The sequence below is a fragment of the Lagenorhynchus albirostris genome, chromosome 11, assembly GCF_949774975.1.
Source record: "Lagenorhynchus albirostris chromosome 11, mLagAlb1.1, whole genome shotgun sequence".
Lineage (NCBI taxonomy): Eukaryota > Metazoa > Chordata > Mammalia > Artiodactyla > Delphinidae > Lagenorhynchus > Lagenorhynchus albirostris.
The window spans coordinates 103,847,511-103,874,262 of record NC_083105.1 but is presented as its reverse complement, the minus strand read 5'-3'; the positions used below and the strand labels follow the sequence as shown (position 1 = coordinate 103,874,262).

The 26,752-nt window shown below is 52.9% G+C and overlaps 1 protein-coding gene across 2 annotated transcripts; it reads right to left on the bottom strand.

Annotated features, from left to right (window-relative positions):
* Positions 1-1,635: 1,635 nt before the first annotated feature.
* TUBA8 (tubulin alpha 8) lies at positions 1,636-17,963 on the bottom strand. 2 transcript variants are annotated; one of them, XM_060164512.1, is made up of 5 exons: positions 17,812-17,963; positions 8,585-8,807; positions 7,013-7,161; positions 4,788-5,468; positions 1,636-1,947 (listed from the first exon to the last, which is right to left on the bottom strand). In XM_060164512.1, the coding sequence occupies exons 1-5, from the start codon at positions 17,812-17,814 to the stop codon at positions 1,654-1,656; spliced, it is 1,350 nt and encodes a 449-aa protein (XP_060020495.1). In that variant the 5' UTR covers positions 17,815-17,963; the 3' UTR covers positions 1,636-1,653. The 2 variants fall into 2 exon arrangements, with proteins under 2 accessions (XP_060020495.1, XP_060020494.1); XM_060164511.1 differs by lacking the exon at positions 17,812-17,963 and adding an exon at positions 13,180-13,196.
* Positions 17,964-26,752: the final 8,789 nt, after the last annotated feature.

Sequence of the window (26,752 nt, the reverse complement as noted above, 5' to 3'; positions counted from 1 at the left end):
CGTATTTATTTTAACCTAATTCACATAGATCTAGAGGGAAGGAAGACACTGTAGGTGATTTCCCCTAAACCCTGGTCTCAGGGGTCTGTTACTCTCTCCCTAATTAGGTCCTAGTTACACACTCGGGAAGTCCTTCGAGGCTTATCTGAAACCCATGGGTAGGTCTCTCACGTCGGTCAGAGGGGAAATGCCCCTTCCTGAGATGGGCCACAGCTCCTGACCCCAGTTCTCCGCACAGCTGGGTCTGTCCCTGCAGCCCCTACGGGACTTGGTGAGGCGTGACCTCGAGCAAGGGGGTCCTGATGGGCAGAGATCTGGACTCCTCCTCAGCGCCACCATCTCCTTCACAGAAGAGCAAGAAAGTGTGGTCTCTCCGAAAACAGTCCTCGGCGAGTGGTTAGCGTCACTTCCTGCCTGGTCTTCCTTTCCTTGGAACATTTTATTCTATTTTTCTCGGGGCCTCCAAGGAATACAGAGTAGAAACATGTAGGGAAAGTCCACAGCTGACGAGCTGTACATTTAATGCACAGGGACCTGCTACGGCCCGACCCTGGGTGTCTTATCAGTAGTTTAATCAGAGTAGCCTTTTGATTTTTCCAAAAATCCTACCGGAGCTGCCAACTTCAGGGAAGAGATGCATTAATTTGTCCTCTCCTTTGCAATAAATGGACTCTGCTTCTCCCCACCCTTCATTTTATGAGGCAGCAGTTGGAACCGGACACAAACACCAATGGTGGATAGAGGGCGGGGTAGCCGAGAGAACAGCCTCTTGGCCCCCGCCCTTTTGTGTCTCAACACATAAACGCCCTACACCTCAGCTTCTTCAGCCATAAAATGAGAAGACCATCCATTTTGAGATGGTTGGGGTTAGAGATAAGGTGTATGTGTATATAAAGCTTAGTAGGTGTCTGCTTAAAACCTTCCAAATTCCACACGGAAATCCTGTGTTTCACCCAGAGATAACCTAAGCTCCTCACGTCCTGCGCAGGATTAGCCTAAGTGTGCCCTGCACTCCGCATGGCTCTTGGCCGCACCCCTCACCTCCATCCTCCGGGTGCCTTCACCTCCTCCCTGCTCTTCACACACCCACCCGGCGTGCTCTGACTCCAGAACCTCCGCGGTGGCTCCGAGCTGCACCCGGGTCTCCACGAGGCCTCTTCTGACCTCACCACCCACTTCTCCCATCACTGCTTTTTCGCTTCACAGCACTGAACACTGTCTGGAATGATCCCACTCGTTTATCTGTGTATTCACAAGGGCAGGAAATGGGCTCTTGCTTCTAACTCTAACTCTGAGAACACTCCCTTTCCAGAATCTCCCCCGCGCCCAGATCTCACCTTTCTGCTCCCCAGCCAGCAGGCTGTGTTTGGGGTGAGCCCAGCCTAACAGAGAATTTTAAATCCCGCTTAGGTCTCTGCACAGGTGTGACTGGCCTGCACCCTAACCCAGAGACAGTGACTCTCGTTTCCTTTGCTGACACGGAGCTGCGCTCCCCCACGGGAGGGTCTGGCAGAGCTCAGCGTCCGTGCTGGCCCCGTCACCCACAGGTACTGGTGTCGGGACCCAGGCCGGGGTCTGCTGCTCTAGGAAAAGTTAAACGTGCTTGGAGGGGCAGCAGGAATAAAGAGACACAGCCACGAGGAACGTTTGTATTTAAAATTCCTCCCCTTCGTTTTCTTCTTCAAAAGAATCAGTCCCCACTTCCTCATAATCCTTCTCCAGGGCAGCCAGGTCCTCCCGGGCCTCGGAAAATTCTCCTTCTTCCATCCCCTCTCCGACGTACCAGTGCACGAAGGCACGCTTGGCGTACATGAGGTCGAACTTGTGGTCCAGGCGGGCCCAGGCCTCGGCGATGGCCGTGGTGTTGCTCAGCATGCAGACGGCCCGCTGCACCTTGGCCAGGTCTCCCCCGGGGACGACCGTGGGGGGCTGGTAGTTGATGCCCACCTGGGGAAGAGAGGGTGAAGATGCGGCAGTCAGCGGATAACACAAGCTGGGGCACCTTGGTCACGTGGTGGGTGGGGCAGCAGGCCTGGATGTGAAGAGGGGATCAGGAGGTGGGACGGCGGGTGGGTAGAGAGGTGCGTGTGGGAGAGAAAGCAAAAGCAAGCGGCACTGGGCCGGGAGACTCAAGGGGAGGGGAAGGGCTGGTGGAAACCCTGGTGGGAGACTCAAGCAGGCAAATGAGGATAGGGAACAGGGGGTCAAGCAGGGCGCGTGCAGTGCCAGCAGACGGGGGTTATTATAAGTTCACTCCTTCCAGTGGTATCTCGGGTTCCTCTTAGTTATGCTGTCAACGGGTTTAGGGCAGTTTCTCTGCCAAGGGTGAAGGGCTGTTTAAAAGATCAGGGAGAGGACTTCTCTGGTGGCCCAGTGGTTAAGAATCCACCTGCCAATGCAGGGGACACGGGTTCGAGCCCTGGTCCAGGGAGATCCCACATGCCACGGAGCAGCTAAGCCCGTGCGCCGCGACTACTGAGCCTGCGCTCTAGAGCCCTCGAGCCACAACTACTGAAGCCCGCGCGCCTAGAGCCCGTGCTCCGCAACAAGAGAAGCCACCGCAATGAGAAGCCGGCGCACTGCAACGAACAGTAGCCCCCGCTCGCCACAACTAGAGGAAGCTCATGCACAACAAGGAGGACCCAACGCAGCCAAAACTTAATTAATTAATCAGTTTTTAGAAAGATATTCTCAAGCAATAAATAAAGAGATGCAAAAGGTTCTGCGGACGGCGTCAGCATTTACCAGGCCCTCTGTCTCTGGGGAGTGGGGTTTCTTGGAAGAAAAGCATGGAAATCAAAGAAAGTCAATTAAAACTTGCTGGATGAGCCAATCCCCCAAGTTCTGGCAGCACGGAGGGTCCTCCAAGTTGATCCAGCCCACCCTGACGAGGGGGCTAATATCCCGGAAGTCTCCCTTCTCCCCACACATACCCCAAACTGGAGCCGACCCCAGGAACTCTAGGAGCCTGGAAGGGGCCTCAGGTGACGACTGTGATAATACTCATGGGACACTGAGAACCATGGAGCTGGCCCCAAAATGCCTCTCCACCAGGCCACCAGGTCTGAACTGCCAATCTCTTAAATTCACAGCTTTAAAATGCATGTCCTCTGAGAGGTGGAGGTGGGAGTGGCAGCAGGCTGTACAGCCAAGGTGGGTAACCCACTAAATGAATTCACAATGATCTATCATTCCTCTTAAACAAAAGTGGCATCTTGGGGGTGGAGGTGATGCTGAGACAGGGGCGAAGGACCAAAGTGAGAAGGGAGAAGGCAATGCCACATGACATTTCACTAGACCAGCCAACTCTGCTCTCTTTTCAGCAGTAGCAGCCCTTGACCCTGGGGAGGATGCTACAGGGTGAAGTTCAACACCATCCACCCCCATGGCATGTGCCTTTCTGAGAAGCAGCTAAAGGTTCTAGCACTGCCTTATCTTTCTGGTCATAACCCTGGAGCTTCAGCTTAAAATAAAGGGGCAAGAATACGGGGGCATGTCCTTTTTGTTAATTTCTCCACCACCCTCATATCTCATTCTTTTTTTTTTTTTTTGCCTATTCATTTTACTACTAGCTTGTTTTGTTGTTTGTTTCCATTTGAAAGAAAAAAAACCCAACAACTTGGGGGAAGATCCTGAATGTTTTCGCAAGAGTGACCAGAACTGCCACATAAAAATAGGCACAGTCCAGGGGAAAGGATTCTGTACGTGGCTGGAGCAGAGCAGGGTGGGAGATGCTCTCTGCCATCAGCCTCTCAGCTGAGAAGCCAGCATGAGGTGTCTTGTTTCCGTTAAGTCCCAGCAGGGAAAACTGAGACGTGCTCATCTCTGTCTCGAGCAACTGTCACAACCACCTCTGGTGCTCAGCAAACCTCTAAATTATTAAAGGCCTGCCAGGGGTCTAATTAACATGAATGGTGGCAGCCGCTTTGATGGTGGACTTGGATGAGACCGTGGGACACAGGACAAAGCAGTCAAGCAGGCACGAGTGCAGGGGCAGCTGCCTGCCCGGCCAGGGCGACTCAGGGGGCGGCTTCCAGTGCTCGACATCTTCTGGTCCTGGGAGCTGGGGGTCTTCCCTGGCTATTGTGTACCCACACCAACCCTCAGAGTCCGGTGTTCCCCAAACCGCAGACCTACAACAGGCTCCCAGCTCACTCCCGGTTAGTGGAAATGTCAGGGCTTCATAATATGAATCACAACCATATGATAACCATGAAACTTCTTATCCTTTCTCGAAATCGATGAAAACTTACAGGGCGAATAATTTTTCAAAATAAACTGGGGAGAGAAGAACACATCTTTTGAGGTGTTAGAGGAGGGAATTACACCTCTCCAGCAACTTGAATAATCTGGTTACTGCATTCTCTGATCTACCGTCAGATCAGAGCTACTTCCACCCAGTCATCCTCTTCATCCCACTTGCACACAAGTTCGTTCTAGCCCCGTTCACTCCTCCCTGTAAGAGAAAAGTCCTTTCTGCCTGACCTTTGAGATGTCTGCAGATCTTAGGGCAGGAGAGGTGGAGCCCTTCTCCCTACTGCACTAGTGCCCTCCCCCTCTTCCAATAATCCTCTCAAAATCTCTCCTGACCTAAAATAGGTGAATGAATGAATTAATGAATGAAATTAGTGTTACATTTGGCTTAAGCCCCTCTTCCCATCTCATCCCAGAGCTCCCACGGAATGTGCATCAGTCCAAGACCCTGAGTGTCCACCTCTTTCTCCCCATCCTTGGTGTCTCCCTCTGCTTCTCCAGCTGTCTGTCTCCACCGAGCCACCAGCTCTCACCTTGAAGCCTGTGGGACACCAGTCGACAAACTGGATGGTCCTCTTGGTCTTGATAGCAGCAATGGCGACGTTCACATCCTTGGGCACCACGTCGCCCCGGTAGAGCATGCAGCAGGCCATGTACTTGCCGTGACGGGGGTCACACTTCACCATCTGGCTGTTGGGCTCAAAGCAGGAGCTGGTGATCTCGGCCACGGACAGCTGCTCGTGGTAGGCCTTCTCGGCCGAGATGATGGGCGCATAGGTGACCAGGGGGAAGTGGATGCGGGGGTAGGGCACCAGGTTGGTCTGGAACTCGGTGAGGTCCACGTTGAGGGCGCCGTCGAAGCGCAGGGAGGCCGTGATGGAGGACACGATCTGGCTGATGAGGCGGTTGAGGTTGGTGTACGTCGGGCGCTCGATGTCTAGGTTGCGGCGGCAGATGTCGTAGATGGCCTCGTTGTCGACCATGAAAGCGCAGTCCGAGTGCTCCAGGGTTGTGTGCGTGGTCAGGATGGAGTTGTAGGGCTCCACCACGGCCGTGGACACCTGGGGGGCCGGGTAGATGGCGAACTCCAGCTTAGACTTCTTGCCGTAATCCAGGGAGAGGCGTTCCATCAGCAGAGAAGTGAAGCCGGAGCCGGTGCCGCCCCCGAAGCTGTGGAAGATGAGGAAGCCCTGCAGGCCTGAGCAGGCATCTGTCTGGGAGCGGAGGACACGAGACAAGGCTCTGAGGACTCCCTCACGGGCCTCTCTGTCTGCCCCACTCTATCCCTCAACATTGTCAAGTGGGTGAAATCAAAACAGCCTTGAAGGAGCAAGGAAACACAAAGGAGCCTCGGCGGTCTTGGGAGGAACCGCTAAAATACGGGCAGCAAACCTGCACACACCTCCGGGTCCATGAAGCTTCCAGCCCAGTGGCCTGGTTGGACCAGGAATGAGCTTCCAGAACCACAGCGGTTAATGACTTTGCCCCATGAGAGCCCCAGCTCCTTGCCCACTTCCCCAGCCCTAGTCATTTGATCTTGCGGGAACTGCAGACCTACACATCCCAGCCCAACCTTGGAAGGTGGCTCAGGAAGATAAATGGGTCAGAGAACCTGAGATTTCACATCAACTTTGCCACTTCCGAGTTGTAAAAACTCGAGCAAGTTACTGAACGGAACCCTCCAGACTCATGTTTCTTCTTGGTTAAAGTGAGAACAATAAAAAATATTCATCTCGGGCTTCCCTGGTGGCGCATTTGTTGAGAGTCCGCCTGCCGATGCAGGGGACACGGGTTCGTGCCCCGGTCCAGGAAGATCCCACATGACGCGGGGCGGCTGGGCCCGTGACCATGGCCGCTGGACCTGCGCGTCCGGAGCCTGTGCTCCACAACGGGAGAGGCCGCAGCGGTGGGAGGCCCGCGTACCGCAAAAAAAAAAAAAAAAATTCATCTCATGAGGTTGTTGTGATAATTAAGCAAGGACCTGACAGTTAGCTCTCACCGGAACTAAGAGAATTCACAGGTCACAGAACTTCCCCATTGGCCGTGATCTATGACTGTGTTCAGTCCTGTGGTTCTGAGCTTTAGGGACCACAGATGGCTCTGAGACTGATGAACCCTACTAGCCCTCCTCTAAACAGAAAATTCAGCAACCTTAGCTCCCAAGGACCCCTGATCAAGCCCAACCTTTTCCGTTGTACAGATTAGGAAAGGGGGATCAAGTAGACAAGGGACCCACCCTGAGCTTTCTAGTCAAACCAACCCGGTTCAGATCCTGACTTGGCCACTTTCTAGCTGCGGGACCCAGACCAAGTTATTGAACCATCCTGGCCCTCAATCTCCCCATCTGTAAAGTTCAAGGACAAGACCTCCTTTGTATCATTATTTAGGGGATTAAACGGAACGTATTTGACATTGGTAATGCTGTTTGTAAGTGCTGAAATAGATCAACAATCTTCCTCTTCTCTTCCAAGTTAAATGCTTTGTTAAACTGTGCTGCCAGGAAGCAAAGAGCTTCGCCTTTCTCACACCTGGAATTTCCCCAGACACCACCGGGGCATCACCTGCAGGGCAGCCCACAACATCCAGCCAGAGGAAGGGGCGTGAGCCCTGTGAATGCCTCTTACGGACATAAGCAGAAATTCCCAGATCTTAGGCGTTTATCCTGTAGCCAGGGGTCACGTGCCTCCACCCAGCCTGTTCAGAGAGGTGAATCCTAGTACGTCCAGCTCAGCAGCTCCCTGCCCTTGTAAACACATACCAGTTTGCGAATGCGGTCCAGCACCAGGTCGATGCTCTCCTTTCCCACCGTGTAGTGGCCGCGCGCGTAGTTGTTAGCTGCATCCTCTTTTCCTGTGATCAGCTGCTCTGGATGGAAGAGCTGGCGGTAGGTTCCTGCCCGAACCTCATCTACCAAGAGAGGGGACCGTCAGTGTTACTACCTGGTTCCCAGACGAGAATACACATGGCACCCCTACCTACTGAACTCCATTGAGGTGGAACCAGACAACCCTATAATATACCTGCGAGGCTAAGAGAATTCCAGGGTAACACAGGCACTAACAGAGCCAGAAGCCCGGGACTCAAGCAGCAATGAGAAGCCAGCTGCTCTACTGGCTGGACCTTAAAAAGCCTTGGGTTTACAAAGCTGGCCAAACACCAAAGTTGACTGCCTCTTCCCCCTGGACCCACAAGGCTTCCCTCCTGTTTTTCATTCATGCTGCAAAATTTACCCCAGAATTTAACCCGATTTCACTTGCCTCCAAATGTTCCAGGGACACAGAGAAAGATTCAGAATATGCCTGGCTCCTAGGCTCCCCCGGAATTGTCCCAGCCCTAACCTCCATCTCTGGTGGCAACAATACATGTCAGGCATTAGAGATATTTCAGAACAACTTTGAAGCAAAGCTATGTTCCAGGCTCCAGAAGAGCTGGAGCCCAAGAGAGGCTGCGGGGCCGGGGGCTCTGCTCACCTCCAAGGTCCACGCAAGGTGGACACACGGCAGGCCAAGGTGCCTCAGGCCCCACCTACAGCCCCTCTCTTCTACAGGGTCCCTCTGCTCCCCCAGGGAAAGCACCCATCTATGCAGTGGCCTGGGAAGCTCATCGGCCCTTTCTGTATTTGTACAAGCCTCCATGGGATAGAGGGCCTGGGGTCTGTGGCCCTAGAAACAGTGTTCAGGCACCGCAGGCAGTGCCCAGACATCCCTGGGGGACTTGTCCACCTTCGCTGGTGAGCAGACTTTGAAGATGAGAAAATCCTGATGAAGAGCGAGGACTGATCCAGGGGGTACTGGGGCCGGGGGAGCTGGGAGAGCGAGAATCCTGCCCCAACACAAGTAAGAATTCCTGCTCCCTAACATCCAGAAGAGGTTCATTCTAACCTACGGCAGCCTCTGGCAGTAAGAGGAAGCGCCTGCTGCTATTTCGTCTCGTGTGCGAGACGCTGCAAGGTTATCCCAGGCCGCCGGGACAGACTGCAATTACCGTAGGAGCGGAAACATACACTTTGGGAAACTGACTGTTGGAGGGCACCTTATAATTTCTGAAATTATTTGTATTTTGACCCTTAGTGTTTAATAAACAATGTCGGCAATGTCGCTCTGTCTCAGCAGATTTCGGTGGAGAGCACTAGGTTGGAGGTTTAATGGGGAGCAGAGATCTGTGATCCCCACTTGAGATCCCGAGACTGCGGGGAACTCTAGGAGCCAAGAGTCACGTGGTGGGGGGCTCCGGATGAGCCACCCCTTCCACGTGCAGATCTGCTTCCCCAGACACCACGGCCTCTGCAGTCCGGTGCTGTCCCTGTGCGGGGACCCTGGCCCACACTCACCCACCACGGTGGGCTCCAGATCGACCATGACGGCCCGGGGCACGTGCTTCCCGTTGCCGGTCTCGCTGAAGAAGGTGGTGAAGGAGTCGTCGTCCTGGACCTTGCTGGCCTGCGTGCCAAAAGTGCCATCGGCCTGGATGCCGTGCTCCAGGCAGAAGAGCTCCCAGCAGGCATTGCCGATCTGGACCCCTGCTTGGCCCACGTGGACGGATATGCATTCCCGCTGCGGGGAGAGAGCAGCCCAGTCAGAGCCCCAGCCCGGCCACGCCTCTGCCCCAGGCCCCCAGGCCCCCAGGCCCCCACCTCTGAGGACCTGTCCATCCCTGGAACTCGACGGGCAGGACACCCATGCCTCCCGCCATGCCATGCCCCAGCCATGTGGGGTCTGGGCACCACAGCCTCCGGATCAAGACTCGGTTCCAAAGAAGCACCGCAGCTTTGTGGTTTGCTGTAAAGATTGCTTTCCAGGGTTAATCCTTTGTGTCAAGAAAAGGAAAAAGAGGGCAGCTGCGTGGAGGAAACTGGGCTAATTCCAAACCACGAGACTCCTGCACGGATGGAGCCGGTCAAAGGAAGAACCAGTGAGGACAGCAGAAACCACTCCCAAATCCACTGCCGTGCCCGGCGCAGGTCTCCTGTTCCTGCTGCAGCCTGAGCCTCCCAGCCACCGCCACACACACACACACACACACACACACACACACACACACGCACACACACACACACACGCGCGCGCGCGCTCCCCGTCTCCGCATCATAGAACAGGGAAGCACACGGTGGAATGTACTTTGGAGTCTGTATCATGGGTGTCATTAGTGTTCTGGCTACAACTGTAGGAATGAGTAAGGATCAGTACATCAGCAAGGGAGGGCTGGGAGGGGACAAAGTAGGCGCCTCCTGAACTCTGAGGGACTGGAAAGTTCCTCTGTGGCCACCATAACCTGCTCCTTCGCCCACGTCAGGCCAAGTGCTAAGTAAAGCTGACCTTTAGAGTGTCCTTTTCTCCATGTTACTCTGGCGTGAAGCTGCAGTTACCTGATTGGTCCTGGTACTAACAGCTTAGGATGGGGAGGGGTGTGCGTGTGTGTTTGTGTTGTGTACATTCGTGTGGTGTGTATGTGTGTATATATGTGTAAGTGTGTGTGTGTGGATGTGAGTGTGTGAGTGTGTGTTATGGTTTTGCTGGGACGGTGTACTCGTCACCCCCAACACCCACCGGGGAAGCAGGGGCCCTGCAAGGAGACTGTGTGCTCCAGATGGAGCTGGGCAGGGAAGCACGTGCCTGCTCTGTGGCCTTCTATTCTTAACTGTGACCCGACCTGGCATTTTCCAGCTCCGGGGAACCCAAGCCAGGAGCAGAGCCTCCAGAGACCGTGGCTGGGCATGGGGTATGGGACTCCTGGGACCCTGGGGCTCCCTGGGTGTGGGTGCAGGGAAGCCAGCGGTGTCAGGAGCCGGTGCCCTAACACTTATACAACGTGGCACTGCTCCACACCTGTCTCTGTGCCCTGGCCTCTGTGCTTCTGTGAGGCTGGTGGCCAGGAAAGGGCTTTGCTCACAGCCACCCACACCCCAGGGCACAAATCTTGCCTCTCAAGTTACATGCTGCGCTGTGTGACCTGGGCTGAGTTACGTAAACCCCCTTCATCTGAAAAGCATAAGTTACCTCGATCACTTTTGTTGTGATTGCTCTTATCATTATGCATTTTCATTACTGGAGCTTCACTCTCCACCTGGAAGAGGCACAAGTGGAAAGCCGGAGACCTCAGGCTACGTTCCTCTCACAATGAAACGACTTTATCTTCGGACTCAATTCAGGCCTAAGGCAGCAGGGTCCTTCCCCCAGGAACCCCCCATAACCAGCAGCTACCGACCAGACCACACCTTCACATGCAGCTGTGGTTTCCTCGGGGGGGTGTGAACTGAGGGGACCCGGAGAGACCTGAAAGGAGCAGGTCCCACATGTTGTCCTGTGACCCCACCTCCCAACCATCCTCCAGGCATCCCCTGGGCCTTTCTGGAAGGAAACAGGGGTATTTCAGGAAGATCAAAGGTCAGAGAAGGAAGAGTAAAGGATCTCAGGGTCCTGAAAACCACCAACACGGTGATACGGAGGTTTTCACCCCCCTTTAACCTCATGCTAGTCAATATGCCAGTCTCCACAGATGAAATCAGTCTCACACACACACACACACACACACACACACACTCCTTAGGAGGAGCAGTTTTCCCTGTTACACTAATTCACAAGAGTAACCGGACGTATACGATAGACTCAGGGGCTTCCCTGGTGGCACAGTGGTTGAGAGTCCACCTGCCGATGCAGGGGACACGGGTTCGTGCCCCGGTCCGGGAAGATCCCACATGCCGCGGAGCGGCTGGGCCCATGAGGCATGGCCGCTGAGCCTGCAAGTCCGGAGCCTGTGCTCCGCAACGGGAGAAGCCACAACAGTGAGAGGCCCGCGTACCACAAAAAAAATAAAAAGTACTCAGCCGTAACGTATTACACCCTTTATATGTAGCTCCCACTTTATAGAAAACACAGGGGTCCAAGGGATAAGGGACATGGCGAGAAAACGACATGAATCCAGAAGGTGAGACATTTTACAGGGAAATTGACCCAATCTTTTTAACTCATGAAAAACAAAGGTGAAGGAGGGACTGACCCACATCAAGAGGAACTTAAGACACATAACATCCACATGGAGTATGTGAATGTTAACTGAATTCTGGTTTGAACAAATCAAAATATGGTGTGGGGGGGACTTGCCTGGTGGCACAGTGGTTAAGAATCCACCTGCCAAGGCAGGGAACACAGGTTCGAGCCCTGGTCCAGGAAGATCCCACATGCCGCAGAGCAACTAAGCCCGTGTGCCACAACTACCGAACACAAACACATCAGGTAAAGTAAACATGGCAGAGAAATAGTAATTATTAAATCTAGATGATGGATATATGGGTGGCGATACACTACCATACTTCTCTGAAGGTTTGACGGTTTTCATACTAAAATGACAAAAATTAAAGAAAGGAACCAGTATGAGCCAAGTGACGGCTCCCCTCACCCTAACGACCCACTGCGAAGGGCCAGGCTCTTCCTGTCCCTTTTCACTCTGTCATTGATTCAACTAGCAATGACCAAGAGCCCAGTTTGTCAGGGCAAAAGAGAACTTTAAAGTTATGGAGGGGGGAACTTCCCTGGCGGTCCAGTGGTTAGGACCTGGGTGCTCTCACTGTCGGGGCCAGGGTTCAATCCCTGGTCGGGGAACTAAGATCCCACAAGCCATGCAGCACGGCCTAAATAAATTAATTAATTACAAAAAGTCACATGAGAAATCACCAGTGAAATGAACAGTTAGGTGAGCCCCTCATTTAACTAATGGTGCTAAGGTCTGTGCACCATTTGCACCTGCTCTGAGAGGACAAGGACCCCACGGCTCCTCTGGCCACTGTGCCTCGTTGCCACCCACCCCCTTCCTGCCTGGAGGCTCTATACAGGAACGCGCAAAGCACCCCCAGTGCGGACGGCCTGGGGGCCGGCCCTCATGCCCAAGACAGGTCACCCATCTGCCATGACCAGGGACGTTATGTGAGCTCAGAGCCTTCAGGATTCTAGAGCTGGGCTGGCCTCACGGATCACCGAATATGATTCCCACCCCATTATTTTACAGGTGAAAAAGCTGAGGCTCAGAAAGGTAAAGGGGCAGATTGGAAATTTCACAGGGCAAGAGCCTGGCCCCAAATCCAGGTCTTCTGACCTCCACCCGAGTCCTCTCCTTGACACCACCCACCCCCCTGCCTCGTTTGCACTCTTAACCCCCTGGGCTCTAGTGGGCCACACCTACGGCAGCACAAGCCTGATAGCAGAGAGCAAGGCAAGCTTGGACGGCAAACCTCGAAACCAAAAAAACTCCATCGCAGAGAGAAACGGAAGGGCCCGCGGTGGGAGCCTCTGAAAGTGGGCCACCCTCCCTGCAAGACCAGGACTGTTTCTCCGGGTGGTGAGTGCCGAGGCCGGGGCCCGGGGGTGAGCTGACTCAGCAGAGGGCCTTTACATCATGCGTTTGCTCCAAACTCATGTTTCAGATTCCCTCTCTGGCTGGGCAGAGTTCCTGCTTTCTCTCTCACACTGCTCCTCCCTCAGTTCTATTTTGACCCTGGGCTTGTAGGGCTCAGGCCAGCTTTCTGCCCCTGGGCCCCTGTGAGATGAAGGGGGTCCCACCAGTGGTGCTGGAGCCTCCGGCCCAGCAGTCCAGGGGGTGAAGGTGAGGGAGCTGGAGAGACCTAACACAGGAGCGCACTTCCTCGAGGAAAGCATGACACCCCTCCCCAGACCTAGTGCTGGGTGGCTACCAAAGTGACCTGCTCTGTTGGTTCCCACAGCACAGAGGTACTGTCGTTGTCTGCAAGACGGCATCAGGAGGGACTGGGCCAACTCCCACTCGCCCTTCAAGTCGCTCATTAGTCATCCCCTCCTGCAGAAGGTCTGGAAGGCCCCGCACCAGCCGGGGCCCCACGCGCCCTCCCTCAGCCCCCGCCTCCCCATCACTGCTCTACTGCACGGCTCCTAGCCGCTCTTTGCTTTTCTGACTTACCCGGTGGAGAGCAAGGAGCCCCCATTTCCTGGCCAGATACCCAGCATCGAGTACAGGGCTTGACTGCAGCAGGGGTGATTGGAAAGAAAACCCTGCTGAGGCTTGGAATCCATCTAACAAGGGGAGTGGCCAGGGCCTGAGAGGCAACAGGAGCTCAAAGGAGAAAAGACAGCTTGCAGCTTGCTTTCCCCCAGCAGGAACATTTGCAGACATCTTGGAGAATGCAGGTGTGCTAGCAGGTGCTTCAGCTGGACTCTGGAGCAGTGTGAACGAGAGGCGGGAGAATTTAGGGCAGCTCCCACAAACTGCTTGCTTCGTCCGAAGTGTAGGCTTGTGAAGGCTGGGCAGAAGCAGCATCAGAGCTGCCCACAAGCATCCTCCCCGGGGAGGGCGCCCAGTTCTGCAGGACAGCAGAAGAAAGACACTCCAGAACCTGGCAGTCCTCTTATAACTCCACTGCAAGGAATCTTTCCTTAGGTCAACCTTATATTATTTCTGTTTAAATAGTAATCGTTTCCTTTTCATTTGCTCTCAGAGGACTCTGATAAGCTCACTGCAATCCTCTGCAGAAGGAGGCTTTGTAGCTTTAAAAATAGTTTCGAACTATCACAAAACAGTGTAATTGGCATATTATCTTGGAAGGGACCTGACAGTGTAGGTCAGTGAAAACCCGAGACCAGGCCACATACCCCGACCACCTGTGGGTCAAGGGCCACACAGTTGCCTTCAGGAAGCATATTTTTAGACCCAATTACTTCTAGCTGTCAGGCTAGGATAATAAATCACCTACACTTCAGGATCTAGGTCGGAGATGACAGGTAAAAAGTAGAACCAGTGTTCCAGAGGGATAATTAAAGTAAGAACAACGTGGTTCACGAAAGACTGCACTACCTCTGCTCAAAATTCTTCAATTAGAGCATATTTGGACTCAAAGAATAGATAGCAAGCCAGAAACAGCAGGAACAGAGTCGACCTAAGTTAACATCAGGCTGCAGGTGCTGCAGCAGGGCAGCAACAGGGGTGGCAGAGACGGCCCTCAGGAGTGGCCAGGGCTGGTCGTAGACTCCTAGACTCTCTAGATCCTTTGAGGCCAAAGGCCCTTGAGCTTCAGCAGACACTGGGGTCAGGTGCCGGAGAAAGCGAGCGAGTGTTAATCCGCCGCACACGGCACCCACTCTCCTCCTGGTCTCTTCATCTGGGAGAAATTCTAACAGGACGATGCCGACGGGGGACGTCAGCCACAAAGGCCACAGACAGTCCTGTCAGTCCCTTGGTGGCCAAAGGGAGGGAGCAGTGGGTCTACTCTGCCCCCAAGAGCCACATCCTCCCACCCACCCCATCACTAGCCGTGTACTCACTAGCTCTTTCCTCCTCAAAAATTACTGTAACTTTCTCTCTTCCTCTCAAGGTCACTAAGCTGCAGCCTCACTCCCAGGCTCTGCGTGGGCCCAACTGTAGCCCAGACGCTCCCTGTGGACACAGTGCCTGGGGGTGGGGCCTCTGCTGCCACCCAGAGCACGTGCCCAGGGACCTCTGGGGACCCGCACTTAGTGACCGCAGCCCCTGGGGTGCTCGGAGTCGGAAGCTAAGCCCGGGCCCTGTGGGGCTCAGCCACGCCGCCCGCTCAGGGCATCTGCAGAGGCCCGTGGACTCGGAAGCAGCACCCACCTCACCCCCAGGACACTCTGCCTTCTAGCTGCCCATTTCTGCAGGAAGACAGGCTCTTTGTTGCCATCTGATGCCAGTTCCCACCTGAACTCACGGGCCCGCCCCCCCAGGAGGAGTGCAGTGAGGAGGCTGTGTTCTCAACTCCCCCCGTGAACCACAGACACGTTCTCTGAGGCCTGGAATCACCGACACCAAAAAAGTTGTCACAGTCTCAGTTCCCAGGAGACCTGCTTACCAGAGGGACCCTGGGAGCAGATGGGAATGCTCAGTTACAGGGTTAGTTCTAAAATCCTCACCTAGAAACTACAGAAATGCTGCATCCATCCTCAACACGGGCAGCCTTCCCCAACCCTCAGGAGGGAAGCCCAGCCACTGGAGGAAGGAGAGTCCTTTCGGCACGGGTGGGACTCTAGGTCCAGGTGTGCAGATGTGTCAGCCTAGCCTTTCAGGAATGAGTCAAGGGGTTTTGAAAAAGAGGTTCTGGGGACTTCCTTGGTGGTGCAGTGGTTAAGAATCCGCCTGCCAATGCAGGGGACATGGGTTTCAGTCCTGGTGCAGGAAGATCCCACATGCCACAGAGCAACTAAGCCCGTGTGCCACAACTACTGAGCCCATGTGCCGCAACTACTGAGCCCACGTGCCGCAACTACTGACGCCCACCCACTCTAGGGCCTGCATGCCACAACTACTGAGCCCACGTGCTGCAATTACTGAAGCCTGAACGCCTAGAGCCCGTGCTCCACAACAAGAGAAGCCACTGCAATTAGAAGCCCGTGTACCACAACGAAGAGTAGCCCCTGCTCGCCACAACTAGAGAAAGCCTGTGCACAGCAACGAAGACCTAATGCAGCCAAAAATAAATATAAATAAATAAATAAATAAATTTAGATTCTGTGAGTGTGAAATGGTCAATAAAAATGTTTTCCCAGGCTTCCCTGGTGGCGCAGTGCTTGGGAGTCCGCCTGCCGATGCAGGGGACATGGGTTCGTGTCCCGGTCTGGGAGGATCCCGCATGCCACGGAGCGGCTGAGCCTGTGGGCCATGGCTGCTGGGCCTGCGCGTCGGGAGCCTGTGTTCTGCAACGGGAGACGCCGCAACGGTGAGAGGCCCGCGTACCGCAAAAAAAAAAAAAAAAGTTTCCCCATCAAGACAGTGCTGCCCATGTACATTAATATTCCAAATAGAACCTGCTATACAAAATTCAGTGTTTCAAAATAAAGATATTCTCTTTCCAAAATATTCAGCCATAGGTTTTCAGTTAAACATCGTTCAAATTCTTTAGCACATTTAAAATAAGGTTTTACTTTACATTTTTTGGTTTATTAGGTATTTTCAGAAACTGGCCTATTGAATGCACGTTGAAGTTTGCTCAGAGAGCCGGATTAGAATCATGGGATCCCCTCTAAGACTCACTATGGCTCTCAGGTCAGAAGTAAAACGTGCAAGAGACAGCACTTTGAAAATTATAAAGCACTAGCTATGTGCTAGATATTATAAATATTAAATATCAAATCTTGAGTATGCTGCCTAGGATTTGCTTCAAAATAACAGGGAGAGAGGGGAAGGGGAGTAAATGAAGCAAGACTCATCATAAGTAGATAACTGTTGAAATTGGATAAGGCATATACAGGGGTTCATTATAACACTCTTCTTTTGTATATGTTTGGAATTCTCTGTAATAAAAAGGTTAAAATAGTAAAACTAGGTGGAGCCTTGAAAATTTGAACCATAAGCCCTCTTCATTTTGTAGATGAGAAAAACCACTTCAGAGAGGTTAAGTGACTTTCTTGAAGTCACACAGCTAGCTGCAGAGACAGGAGCCAAAACTCTGAACTCCCAGCTCAGCTCCTTCCGTGACCCGGCACCAGGGGCCTCAGGCAGGAGTGGATTCCTCTGGCCACGAGGAGGCTGCTCTGGGGAGGGAGGGTGCGGGACAGACCTGGACTAGACTCAGCAGAGCTGGGGCCAGAGCCAGGGGCCCTGGGCACTCTCCAGAACGAGCAGAGGCCGGGAGGAGGGCAGTCCTCACCTGTCCTGCTGGTCACTGACACCCGGGCAAGAGTGCGGAAAGCCTGACCTTGGCCTGTGAGACTGCTCACTCTGCCCCCTTCCCCACCCAACCTTTCCACCCCACTCCCAGTGGCCCAGACAGCCGGGCTCTGGACGAGGAGACTTCTGGTTTTCCAGGCATCCGGGCAAATGTATTGGAGGCAAATTTACCCAGCCCAGGGGACAGGGGGTGAAGGGAGGAGGTGGGGGAGGTCCTCTCCAGCAAGTAAGTCCGCGAAGGAGACGGGCAGACCAGAGGCCAGAGTAGGAAACCACAGGTCTGAAGCCCCACCCCACCCCCCCACCTTCCGGAAGGAGAGCCCTGTGGGCCAGAGTCCTCTGGCTTGGACCACTGGAAAAACTGGGGAGTTGGAGCAGGTGCCGGGGGCCTGGGAAGCCCAAGCCAGATGGCCGGGGTTGGGAAAGGAGAACGAAGCCCCCAGGCGTGGGGCTGTGACGCCCTAAGTCCCCTGACACGTTCGGGGCTCTGTCACATTTGGCTGGGTGTAGGGACCTGACCGCCCACGCCCCCAGCCTCTGGGAATCCCTGGACTGCCTGCCCCTCCCCCACTCGGATTCCTGAGTTGCCCCAAGGTGATGCCTCAGAGCCTCACCTCTTCTGCGAGGGCCCCCATGTCCCCCTTCCCCTCACCTGAGTGTGCACATCTCCCTTGGGTCCCTTTAAGGGGCAACTCGCCCCCGTCCCTACTTTCTCTCTACGAGAAGGGGCACCGGCACCGGCTTGTCCTCCGCCCGAGGGTACGAATCCCTCGACCCTGAACTGACACCCCCAGGAGACTTCGAACTCCTTAGATCCAAAGCGATGGCTGCAAGCCCCCGCGTGGATGCGGCCCTGCGCTGGGCGCCGCGTGCCCCCAACCCCCAGCGCACCGCGCCCCGGCCCGGCAGGCTCACCATCGCGGCCGCTCCCGTAGCCCGCTAGCTCCCGGCTGGGCCTGCCCACTCCAACTGCTCCAGATACAGCCGCCTCCGCTGTTGTGACACCAGGCGGGAGGGGGCCAGCAGCTGCCCTGCAGCATCACAGTGCTGGCGAGGGAGGGACCGGGCAGGTCACAATCGCTCCTCCCCGCCCACCCGCGGCTCGGGTCTCTGCCCGGGCGCCGCACGCGCGCGTTGCACGGCTGGGCTCCAGGCTCCCACGCTATGGTCTGTAGGATCAGCCTTTGTAATTCCAGCCGCTTAGGAAGAAATGTAAAGTGCTGTTAGAATAAACGTTCACGGTCCCCAAACTTTCATCCTCTTCCTGCGGCCAAACACTAGCTGCGCCAGGAAGGCCCGGCCCAGGCAGGAAAGGCACCTGCTTGGGGCTCAGCTCGCGAAGTCACCCCCAACCCGGGGGAGTGCAGGAGTGGTGGGGCAGGGTACCGGGTGGGAGGGACAGGTTCCGAGCTCAGCCCTGCTGCCGCTCGTCAGCCTGTGCTGAGTGAGGGGTGGAGCCTCTGCTCTGAAGCCCGCTGTGCCTCCATCGAGGCCGGCCTGCCTACTGGGGGATTAACTGAGATAAGAATTAGTGAGAATATAGCAGGTGCTCAGTGCGTCCTCTGTTCCCGCTTCTACTCCTCCCTCCACCATTATTTTCAAGTTTCTTTCTTGATCCATTTCTCATCACTCCCTCTTCCTACTTTTAAGCCCAGAACTTGCACAACGATACCAGGATTCTGGCTGCCTCTTTGCTCAGTAATAAGCCTTTCTCTTGGTGACCACAAGTGATGTTGAAGGGCCAGGGGCTTGCCCCGCTTCCCCTGGTTGCAGGGGGTGGGGACAACGGGTCTGGCCCTCTCTTCACACTTCAGATTTTGTCCACCTTACTGAACTTCCCTCACTCTCCCCTCCCCTCCCCAGTTTAGTAGTGGGCAGGACCGTCATTGATCCTTGGTCTCAGTGCAAACTTCCCCACCAGAGTCCATTCAGTGCTAAAGAGAGTTAAGGCACTTCTGTCTCCTCTCCCGCTCTCCTCAGGCCCCGACCTCCAACCCCATGTCACTCCAGGCAAATCCGTGGCTTTTCCGCAAGGTATTACCACGTAGAGCTGCTCTGGCCGGACGTGGAGACTCGCCAAGTGTCCAAGCACAAACACAGATTCACTTTCCCTTCCCTTCCCGACAGGTGCCTATCTCCGGCCAGTAGAGAGTGAGAACACTTTTTTATTTTATAGCAATTTGTTCTGCTGAGCACCCATTCCTATAGTTTCCTATTTATACTATGAGTTTCTAGAGGATGGGACACGTGTCTTAATCATCTTCGCATTTGAGAGAGTCTCAGACACAATGCTTTACCCATCGATACATACAGTGCTTAGTAAACTATGAGTTGAATTTTGTCTACCTTATAATGTAAGATCCTAAAACTTGAGAACCGTGACTAAGCTAACTGCCAAGCACATGGTAAATGCTCAATAAAGGATGATGACTATTATCAACTATGCATTTATCTCCCTTCCAAACTCCCAGAGTGTACATTTGTCACTTTATCACTTCCATTACATTTATCACTTTCCACTTTGGATTCTTGGTATGTGTACGTGTGCATGTGTTTAAGTATTGCTACAAAAGTGGTACACCTTGAAGGCAGGGGTTGTTATTCATCTTGGTTCCCTCCCCCTCAAAAGTAGCTAGTCAAGGGCATCAAAGATGCTCAATAAACATTGCTGAGTAAATTGATTTTTCGAGTTCTCTTTGTAAACCACCAAATATGTTATGAACAGGTTCTTAATGTCTTGGGATAAAAATGATAATGACAACAGTGGTAATTATGATGGCATTCAGAGCCTTCATTATAATTCATTGAACCTCATCATCTTTCCTCTTTATGGGGTTAAGGGTTGGAAGGAGCCATGTCTACACCATAAATGCTGAATATGACATCTTTTGGTTCCAGGGAGGTAAAAAGATGGGTACTCCGCCCCCTCCAGTTTATATATGAAGCCTTAACCCTCAGTGTGACTGTACTTGGAGATAGGGCCTTTAGGGAGGTAATTACGGTTAAATGCAGTCGTAAGAGTGGGGCTCTGACCCAACAGGACTGGTGTCCTTATAAGGAGGGGAATACACACCAGGAGTGTATGCACAAAGGGAGGCCAGGTGAGGACACAGCAAGAAGGTGGCCGTCTGCAAGCCAGGATGAGAGGCCTCACCAGAAACTGACCCTGCTGGACCTTGATCTGGGGCTACCTGTCTCCAGAATGGTGAGATGGTAAGTTTCTGTTGTTTAAGCCACCTGGTGTGTGGTATTTTGTTATGGCAGCCCATTCAGACTCAGATAGTGAAAAAAAGACTCAGACAGTGGCCTGACCGTCTTTAAGAGTAAAAAACATCTACTTCTTCTTGGTTTTTAAGACCTCTGTCTCACAATTATTTGATCTGTGGCAACCTGGAGCCCACCTCCATCCTTTCTTTCTGAGTAGAAGTTTGGAAAGGAGGAAGGACACGTGTCTTCAGTCCCTGTGATGGCTACTTTATGTGTCAGCTTCACTGGACCACGGGACACCCAGACACTCGGCCACACATCATTCTGGGTGTGTCTGTGAAGGTATTTCTGAATGAGATGAACATTTGAATCAGTAGACTGAGGAAAGCAGATTGTCCTCCCCAGTGTGGGTGGGCCTCATCCAATCAGTTGAAGACCTGAATTAAACAAAAGGGCTGAGTAAAGGGACCAGCTGCCTACCTGACCCTTGAGCTGAGATACTGGTCTTCTCCTGCCCTTGGACTGGAACTCACACCAGCAGCTACTTTGGGTTCAGCTTGCAGACTCCAGATCTTGGGCTCCATGATCATGTGAGCCAATTCCTTATTTTTTCTCTCTCTCTCCGTGTGTGTGTGTGTGTGTGTGTGTGTGTGTGTGTGTGCGCGTGCGCATGTGTGTGTGTCTCCATATATCCCATGGGTGCTCTCTCTCTGGAGAACCCTAACACAGTCCCCCTTTTTTGCAGGTGGAAAAACTGAAGTCAAATTCAGGCTATTCACAGAGGAGAGCAGCATTGCTCTAATAGCTTTAAAGTTCCCTGCTCCCTGTAGAGATTTTAAAAAATCAGCCTTGAGGACTTCCCTGGTGGAACAGTGGTTAAGAATCTGCCTGCCAATGCAGGGAACACAGGTTCAAGCCCTGGTCTAGGAAGATCCCACATGCCGTGGAGCAACTAAGCCCATGCGCCACAACTACTGAGCCTGCGCTCTAGAGCCCACAAGCCACAACTACTGAGCCCACGTGCCACAACTACTGAAGACCACGTGCCTAGAGCCCGTGCTCTGCAACAAGAAAAGCCACTGCAATGAGGAGCCCACGCACTGCAACAAAGAGTAGCCCCTGCTCGCTGCAACTAGAGAAAGCCTGTGCACAGCAACGAAGACCCAACACAGCCAAAAAATTAATTAATTAATTAAATTAAAAAAAAAAAATCAGCCTCGAAAATAGGTGATTTGGGCCCAACTGGGATCAAGAGTTTGTTCTGTTCTTATAAAAAGAGTGAAATAAATTAGCTTTTGCAATGATTAAAAAAAAAAAGTCTGGGCTATTCATGAGAAAGCAACCTCCCAGTGTGATTTAGGCCTTGTAAAGCGATCACTCCACATCCACCAGACTCCAGAGACCATGTTATTTCTTCTTGTGTGGATTTAGTGCTATGGGGTCGTATTCTCCAATACGATAATTATAGTGATGCCTAAAGTGCTGAGCCACACGCATCTGAGTAGGAGGTAAGATCATTCCTATCAATCCCCCAGGAGGAGAGTCAGTCTTTTGGTTTGGTTTTGTTTTAATATTTATTTTAGCTATTTATTTGGTTGTGCCAGGTCTTAGTTGCAGCAGGCAGGCTCCTTCATTGTGGCTCACTGGCCCCTTAGTTGTGGCATGTGCACTCTTAGTTGTGGCACGCGTGTGAGATCTAGTTCCCCGACCAGGGCTCGAAGCCAGCCCCCTGCATTGGAAGCGCAGAGTCTTAGCCGCTGCGCCACCAGGGAAGCCCCTGGGGCCGGCCTTCACAACGTGTGTGTTCCTTACACATTCCCTGACTCAGCACTGTGTGTGTAAGATGCTGTGCTGGGTGCTTATCTCTTTTACTCCTCGCAACAAGGCCCTGAACTTAACACTCTTATCACCCCCATTTTACAGGTGAAGAATCAGAAGCTTAGCAGTGTTAGCTGTCATTCCTGATCACACGCTGGTAAGAGACAGAGCTGGGGTTTGCACTCAGGGGGTCAGACTCCATGCTTAGTCATCACCTCCAGACTGAGCCTCAGCTAGAGGCCTGTCATGCTCGGCTAGACTTGGAGGTCAAATGTCTAGCTGCTCCAGGGGTGGGTGTTAAAGGTGGAGCTGACCGCAGAGGGCGATGGGTGCCTGGAGAAAGAAGACCCGGTACTTCCCGGGTCCCACGCTGCTGGGGGACTCTGTTTCATAACCAGACTATCTAGATTTAGGCACTTGCCACATGGATTTAACTCCGGTGACCGCCTGCCGTAAGACCACTCGCATCTGAATACCGGACTCCCCGCTTGTGTCTCAGGCACTGCAGGGCGCTGGATGGGCAGGGGGCATCGATGGCCACAGGGTCGCGGGTGCAGCGGTTCCCCTCTGAGGGCGGACGGCTGCGGCACTGAAATCTAGAGGCGCAGATGTGGAGACACACGGTCCAGCCAACCCTTCTCCAAGGTGCGTCCCCTTCCAAAACCAACCATGGAGGGTCTGGGTGGCCTTGTTTTAAGCTGGGGATGGAAGCATTTTCCTAACGGCCCGGATTCTCCCCTTGCTCCCCTCCCGCCAACTGGCTGATGTCAGAAGTGGGACACTTCATGGCATTGCCTTTGATCCCTGCTAAGCTCACCTCCCAGGGGGCAGCCCATTAGGCCATCACCTGTCAGGCACAGAAAACTCGGCAGAAATACAAGGCAGCTGGGATGGGAGGCGAAGTGCAGAGAACCCTGAGCTTGGTGAACTAAGAAAACTCGTCTCCTTCACAAACAGGGGCAAGTGGCTCACAGGCCAGGGGAAGCCCCCGCCCTCACCCAAGGCTCTGTTACCAATCCGGTGACCGCCTTCTTCAGCCGCCAGCCCCTCAGAAAGCACCGAACGAGCTGCGCGGGGTAAAGCGGCACCACAGAAGAGGTAAGGCGGTCAGGTCAGGTCTTCTCTGAGGCCTTGGTGCTCTGCATGCAGCTGATTCTTCACTTGTTGGATATGTGCCTCCTATCAGACACTGAAACGATTGCTGGCTTCTCTGTTTTCCAGATATTTCACATAATGCTGTGGGTATCACAGACATCCAGCCTTTCTGGGCCACACCCTGGCAGCATGTTAAAAGAGCTGGAAAACCACTCTCACCGTTGCCATAAATCTGCTTCAGAAGACTATCCCAAGAAAATAACCCACAAGGAAAATAACAGTTACATGGCCTTCGTACACACAGTCTGTGCAGAGCTGTTGCTCACATTAGCAAAATGTCAGCAAGATCTAGAATGGCCAGCACATCAGTAGGAAGGGTTACATGGCTGCTAAAATGGAAAACTGAGACCCCAAAGATTCGTCCACTTGGAACCTCCACTGTCGCCTCATTTGCACGTGTAATTAAGACCTCGAGATGAGATCACCTGGATTACGGTGTTTCCTAAATTCGGCGACATTAAAAGAGACAGAAAAGCAGAAAACATAGAAACTGAGAAGGCGGCCACATGAGGACAGAGGCAGAGACAGGAGGGATGTGGCCACAAGCCCAGGGACACCTGGAGCTCTGGGAGCTGGAAGAGGCAGGAAGGACCCTCCCCAGGGCCTCCGGAGAGAGACGCCATGACTGTGGGCTTCCAGCCTCCAGAGCTGTGAGAGAGTACGTTTCTGTTGTTTGAAGCCCCTCAGTTTGTGCTAATTTTGTCTCAGCAACCCCAGGAAACAAATACATAAAGAAGCAGCAATGCTGAAAACTGAATAGATGATCATATTAAATGAAAACCGCAGAACTGAAAGTACTAGATATATGTTTATGACAAACAATAGGCATATGTATCGAAGAGAAGATGGAGATGTTTCTACGGGGTTTTTAGTAAGGTTGTTTGAATGAACACATTTCATGTCTTACAAACATAATGAGTAACGTGGCCTGTTCACAGATCTGAAAGTAAAGTCTGGTCATCCCATGTGGCAGCAGAGCCAGGCTTGGACCCCAGCTATTTTTCACTCTGGTCAATTTGGTGTCAGAGTTTCGACCCCAGCAGTACCGGCTCACAGATCCATCTCTAAAATTCGAGTGCCCACCTGCACCTGCTTCCCTGTCGTGAACTCTCCCTGCCTCTGAGACAGCCACCCCCTCAGACCACAACCCCCAGCCTTTGTCTTCAGCAAATATTCTCTCACAGAGCCTACTCTCCAGCCCCACCCTCCTCCTCCCACAGGCCTGAAGTAAAGGTGAGGCAGAGGGCGTGTCATTTCCTGGCCTAGTCCTGATTATTTTAAAAAGAGGAGAGAAAGCGTTGATTTGCATTTGCCTGTGTAACTAGACACAGATCCCTAGTGGGCCATTAGTCTTCCTTAATCCAACTAAATGTGCCCATATGGAAAGTCAGTGTCTGTGTAACCTATTTCACGCACCTATTTCAAATATTTTAGACCTATTTTATCAGAAAGTCTTAACTGGACTTCCCTGGTGGCGCAGTAGTTGAGAGTCCGCCTGCCGATGCAGGGGACACGGGTTCGTGCCCGGTCTGGGAAGATCCCACATGCCGCAGAGCGGCTGGGCCCATGAGCCATGGCCGCTGAGCCTGCGCGTCTGGAGAACCATCCTATTTTATAATAGTAAATATTTCGTGGTGTTTTAAATACTCCATCCCGTGTATGTATGTATCACTTAATACTTTTCAAAGTTTTTTTAGTGGACTTTTGCTCATATGATACAAAAGTATCATAAAGAAAATAAGGCAGAAAAATTTTATCCCCATCTTTAAGGTAAGAAAATTGAGACCTAAAGATTAAGTGCTTTTTGCAAAGTTACAGAGCAATTCAGCAGCAGAGCTAGAACCCAAACCAGCAAAAGTACACATTATAATAACCTATATTCCTTTATATTCCTCAAAATCATGCCACTTCTTTGAAAAATAAAAAAGGAATAAAACAGTGTGTATATTTTTATTTAAAAACAGGAGAAAATGGGATCGATAACCAAATTTGAAAAAATTTATATACAAAGAAACTCTAGAAGAAGAAATAAAAAACAAATAGCCTGTGAGGTCAGAGATGGGGGTGGAGACCAGACAGAGCAGAGCTGCCGGCAGAGCCCTGAGGGTGTGCTCCCTCCAAGCACGCAGGCCAAGGGCAGAGGGAAACCAGCCCAAGAAACAGAAAGGGCAGAGTCAGAGCCCTCAGAGGCAGCAAGGAGCCAAGGAAGGGACTACGCTCTGTTGCATCTGGAAAACAAGCCTCTTAACATAAAAGCATCAGTGCTTTTCTCCGGAACTTAATGCAGCTCTGCGGGTGAGGCTGCTGGTTACCTTCTAAGGACCGTACACTTTGGTTTTCTGCCTAAGCAACCTCTCCACATCAATAATGCTGGTGCTACTGTTAAAGTGACTCTTCTCTATGCTGACGTACTTCCGCAAAAATCCTTTCGTTTTTCAACCAAGTCTCCAAATATTACCTGATGCCTGTCAGTCCCCATCGGATGGTAGAAAAAGTAACAAGGGGATGTGAAAAGTTTCAAAGAGGTGCTTGAAAAGGAGGAGCTGGGGAATAGTGGACAACCGGGGCAAGAGCCCCGGTTCAGAAGTGGAGTGTCCGGAGTGTGAGAGGCCGGCTCTCAGCTCCCCTGTGGCTGAGGCAGTCAGCAGGCAGACAGCAGAGGTGTGACCCCCACCTGCTAATCTCAGACTCGGGCTTAGGAGAGGGTGGACAGGCTTCACTGCATTCAGGGGAAAGGGTACGGGCTTTATACTGTGAGCCTATCAAGCAACGGAATACAGAGCGCTCGTTAGAATAAGGCAGCTCTACATCAGCTGATACGGAACAAACATCCAAGATTAATTAAGTTTTAAAAAGACTGTGGCACGTGTGTGTAGGATGCCATCCTCTGCAGAGAGGAAGAGAAGCTTCGTGTCAGAGGTTAGCTGTGGGAGGATACGGATGGCAGCGGAGGTAGGCTGGGGCAGGCAGCCGGGGAAGGAAAGACGCTCTTTTTCACAAACACCCTTTTGTGACTTCTGAATTCTGTACTATACACGTAAACCTCAAATAGTTTTTAAACAGTCTAGACACACACATGTGCAAACACATCCACGGCGTCATCTGCACAAAGCCACGAAATACGCCCTCGGCCCCTCCGAACCCCCTTCTAGAAGCAGAACCCTGCATCCTCCCCTCCGCTGCTCCCCACCCGCACCGGTGACCACCCACCGCAGCCCAAGCCCTCGTCACCTCACCCCACCTCCCCAGCGGCCCCTCGGCCACAGAACCCACGTCGTATCCTCTCAGAACCTGCAGGACCAGCCCACTCGCTCAGGCCGCGGTACCTTCCAGACACAGCTGCATGCTGACAGCGAGCTTCGGCGGCTGACCTCCGGGCATGTGAGGGCACCGTGTGCAGCGAGGGGACGCTGGGTGGATAGGAGACCCTGGTCTCATGCAGGCTGTCACCTGGGGGCTCACTTCACCCTGGGGTCCCCATTTCCTTAACTCACAAAGGGGCTACAAGAGGTGGTCTTTCCAGATTTCCTGTCTGCAGACCCCACTATATGGGCCGCTTCTCTGGGCCGGACGTGTGCTGGGTGCTGGCGAGTGCCGGCCCACAGAAACATTTAATCTCCGTGCAAGATTAAACATTCTGGGAGCCCCCCCAAAAAATGAAAAGAAACAGGTGAAA

Excerpts from the sequence above, each read along its gene's own strand:
- TUBA8 (XM_060164512.1), bottom strand. Across the intron at positions 5,469-7,012 it reads TGGACCGCATTCGCAAACTG|ACAGATGCCTGCTCAGGCCT; the intron begins GTATGTGTTTAC and ends CTCCGCTCCCAG. Across the intron at positions 1,948-4,787 it reads GGTGTCCCACAGGCTTCAAG|GTGGGCATCAACTACCAGCC; the intron begins GTGAGAGCTGGT and ends TCTCTTCCCCAG.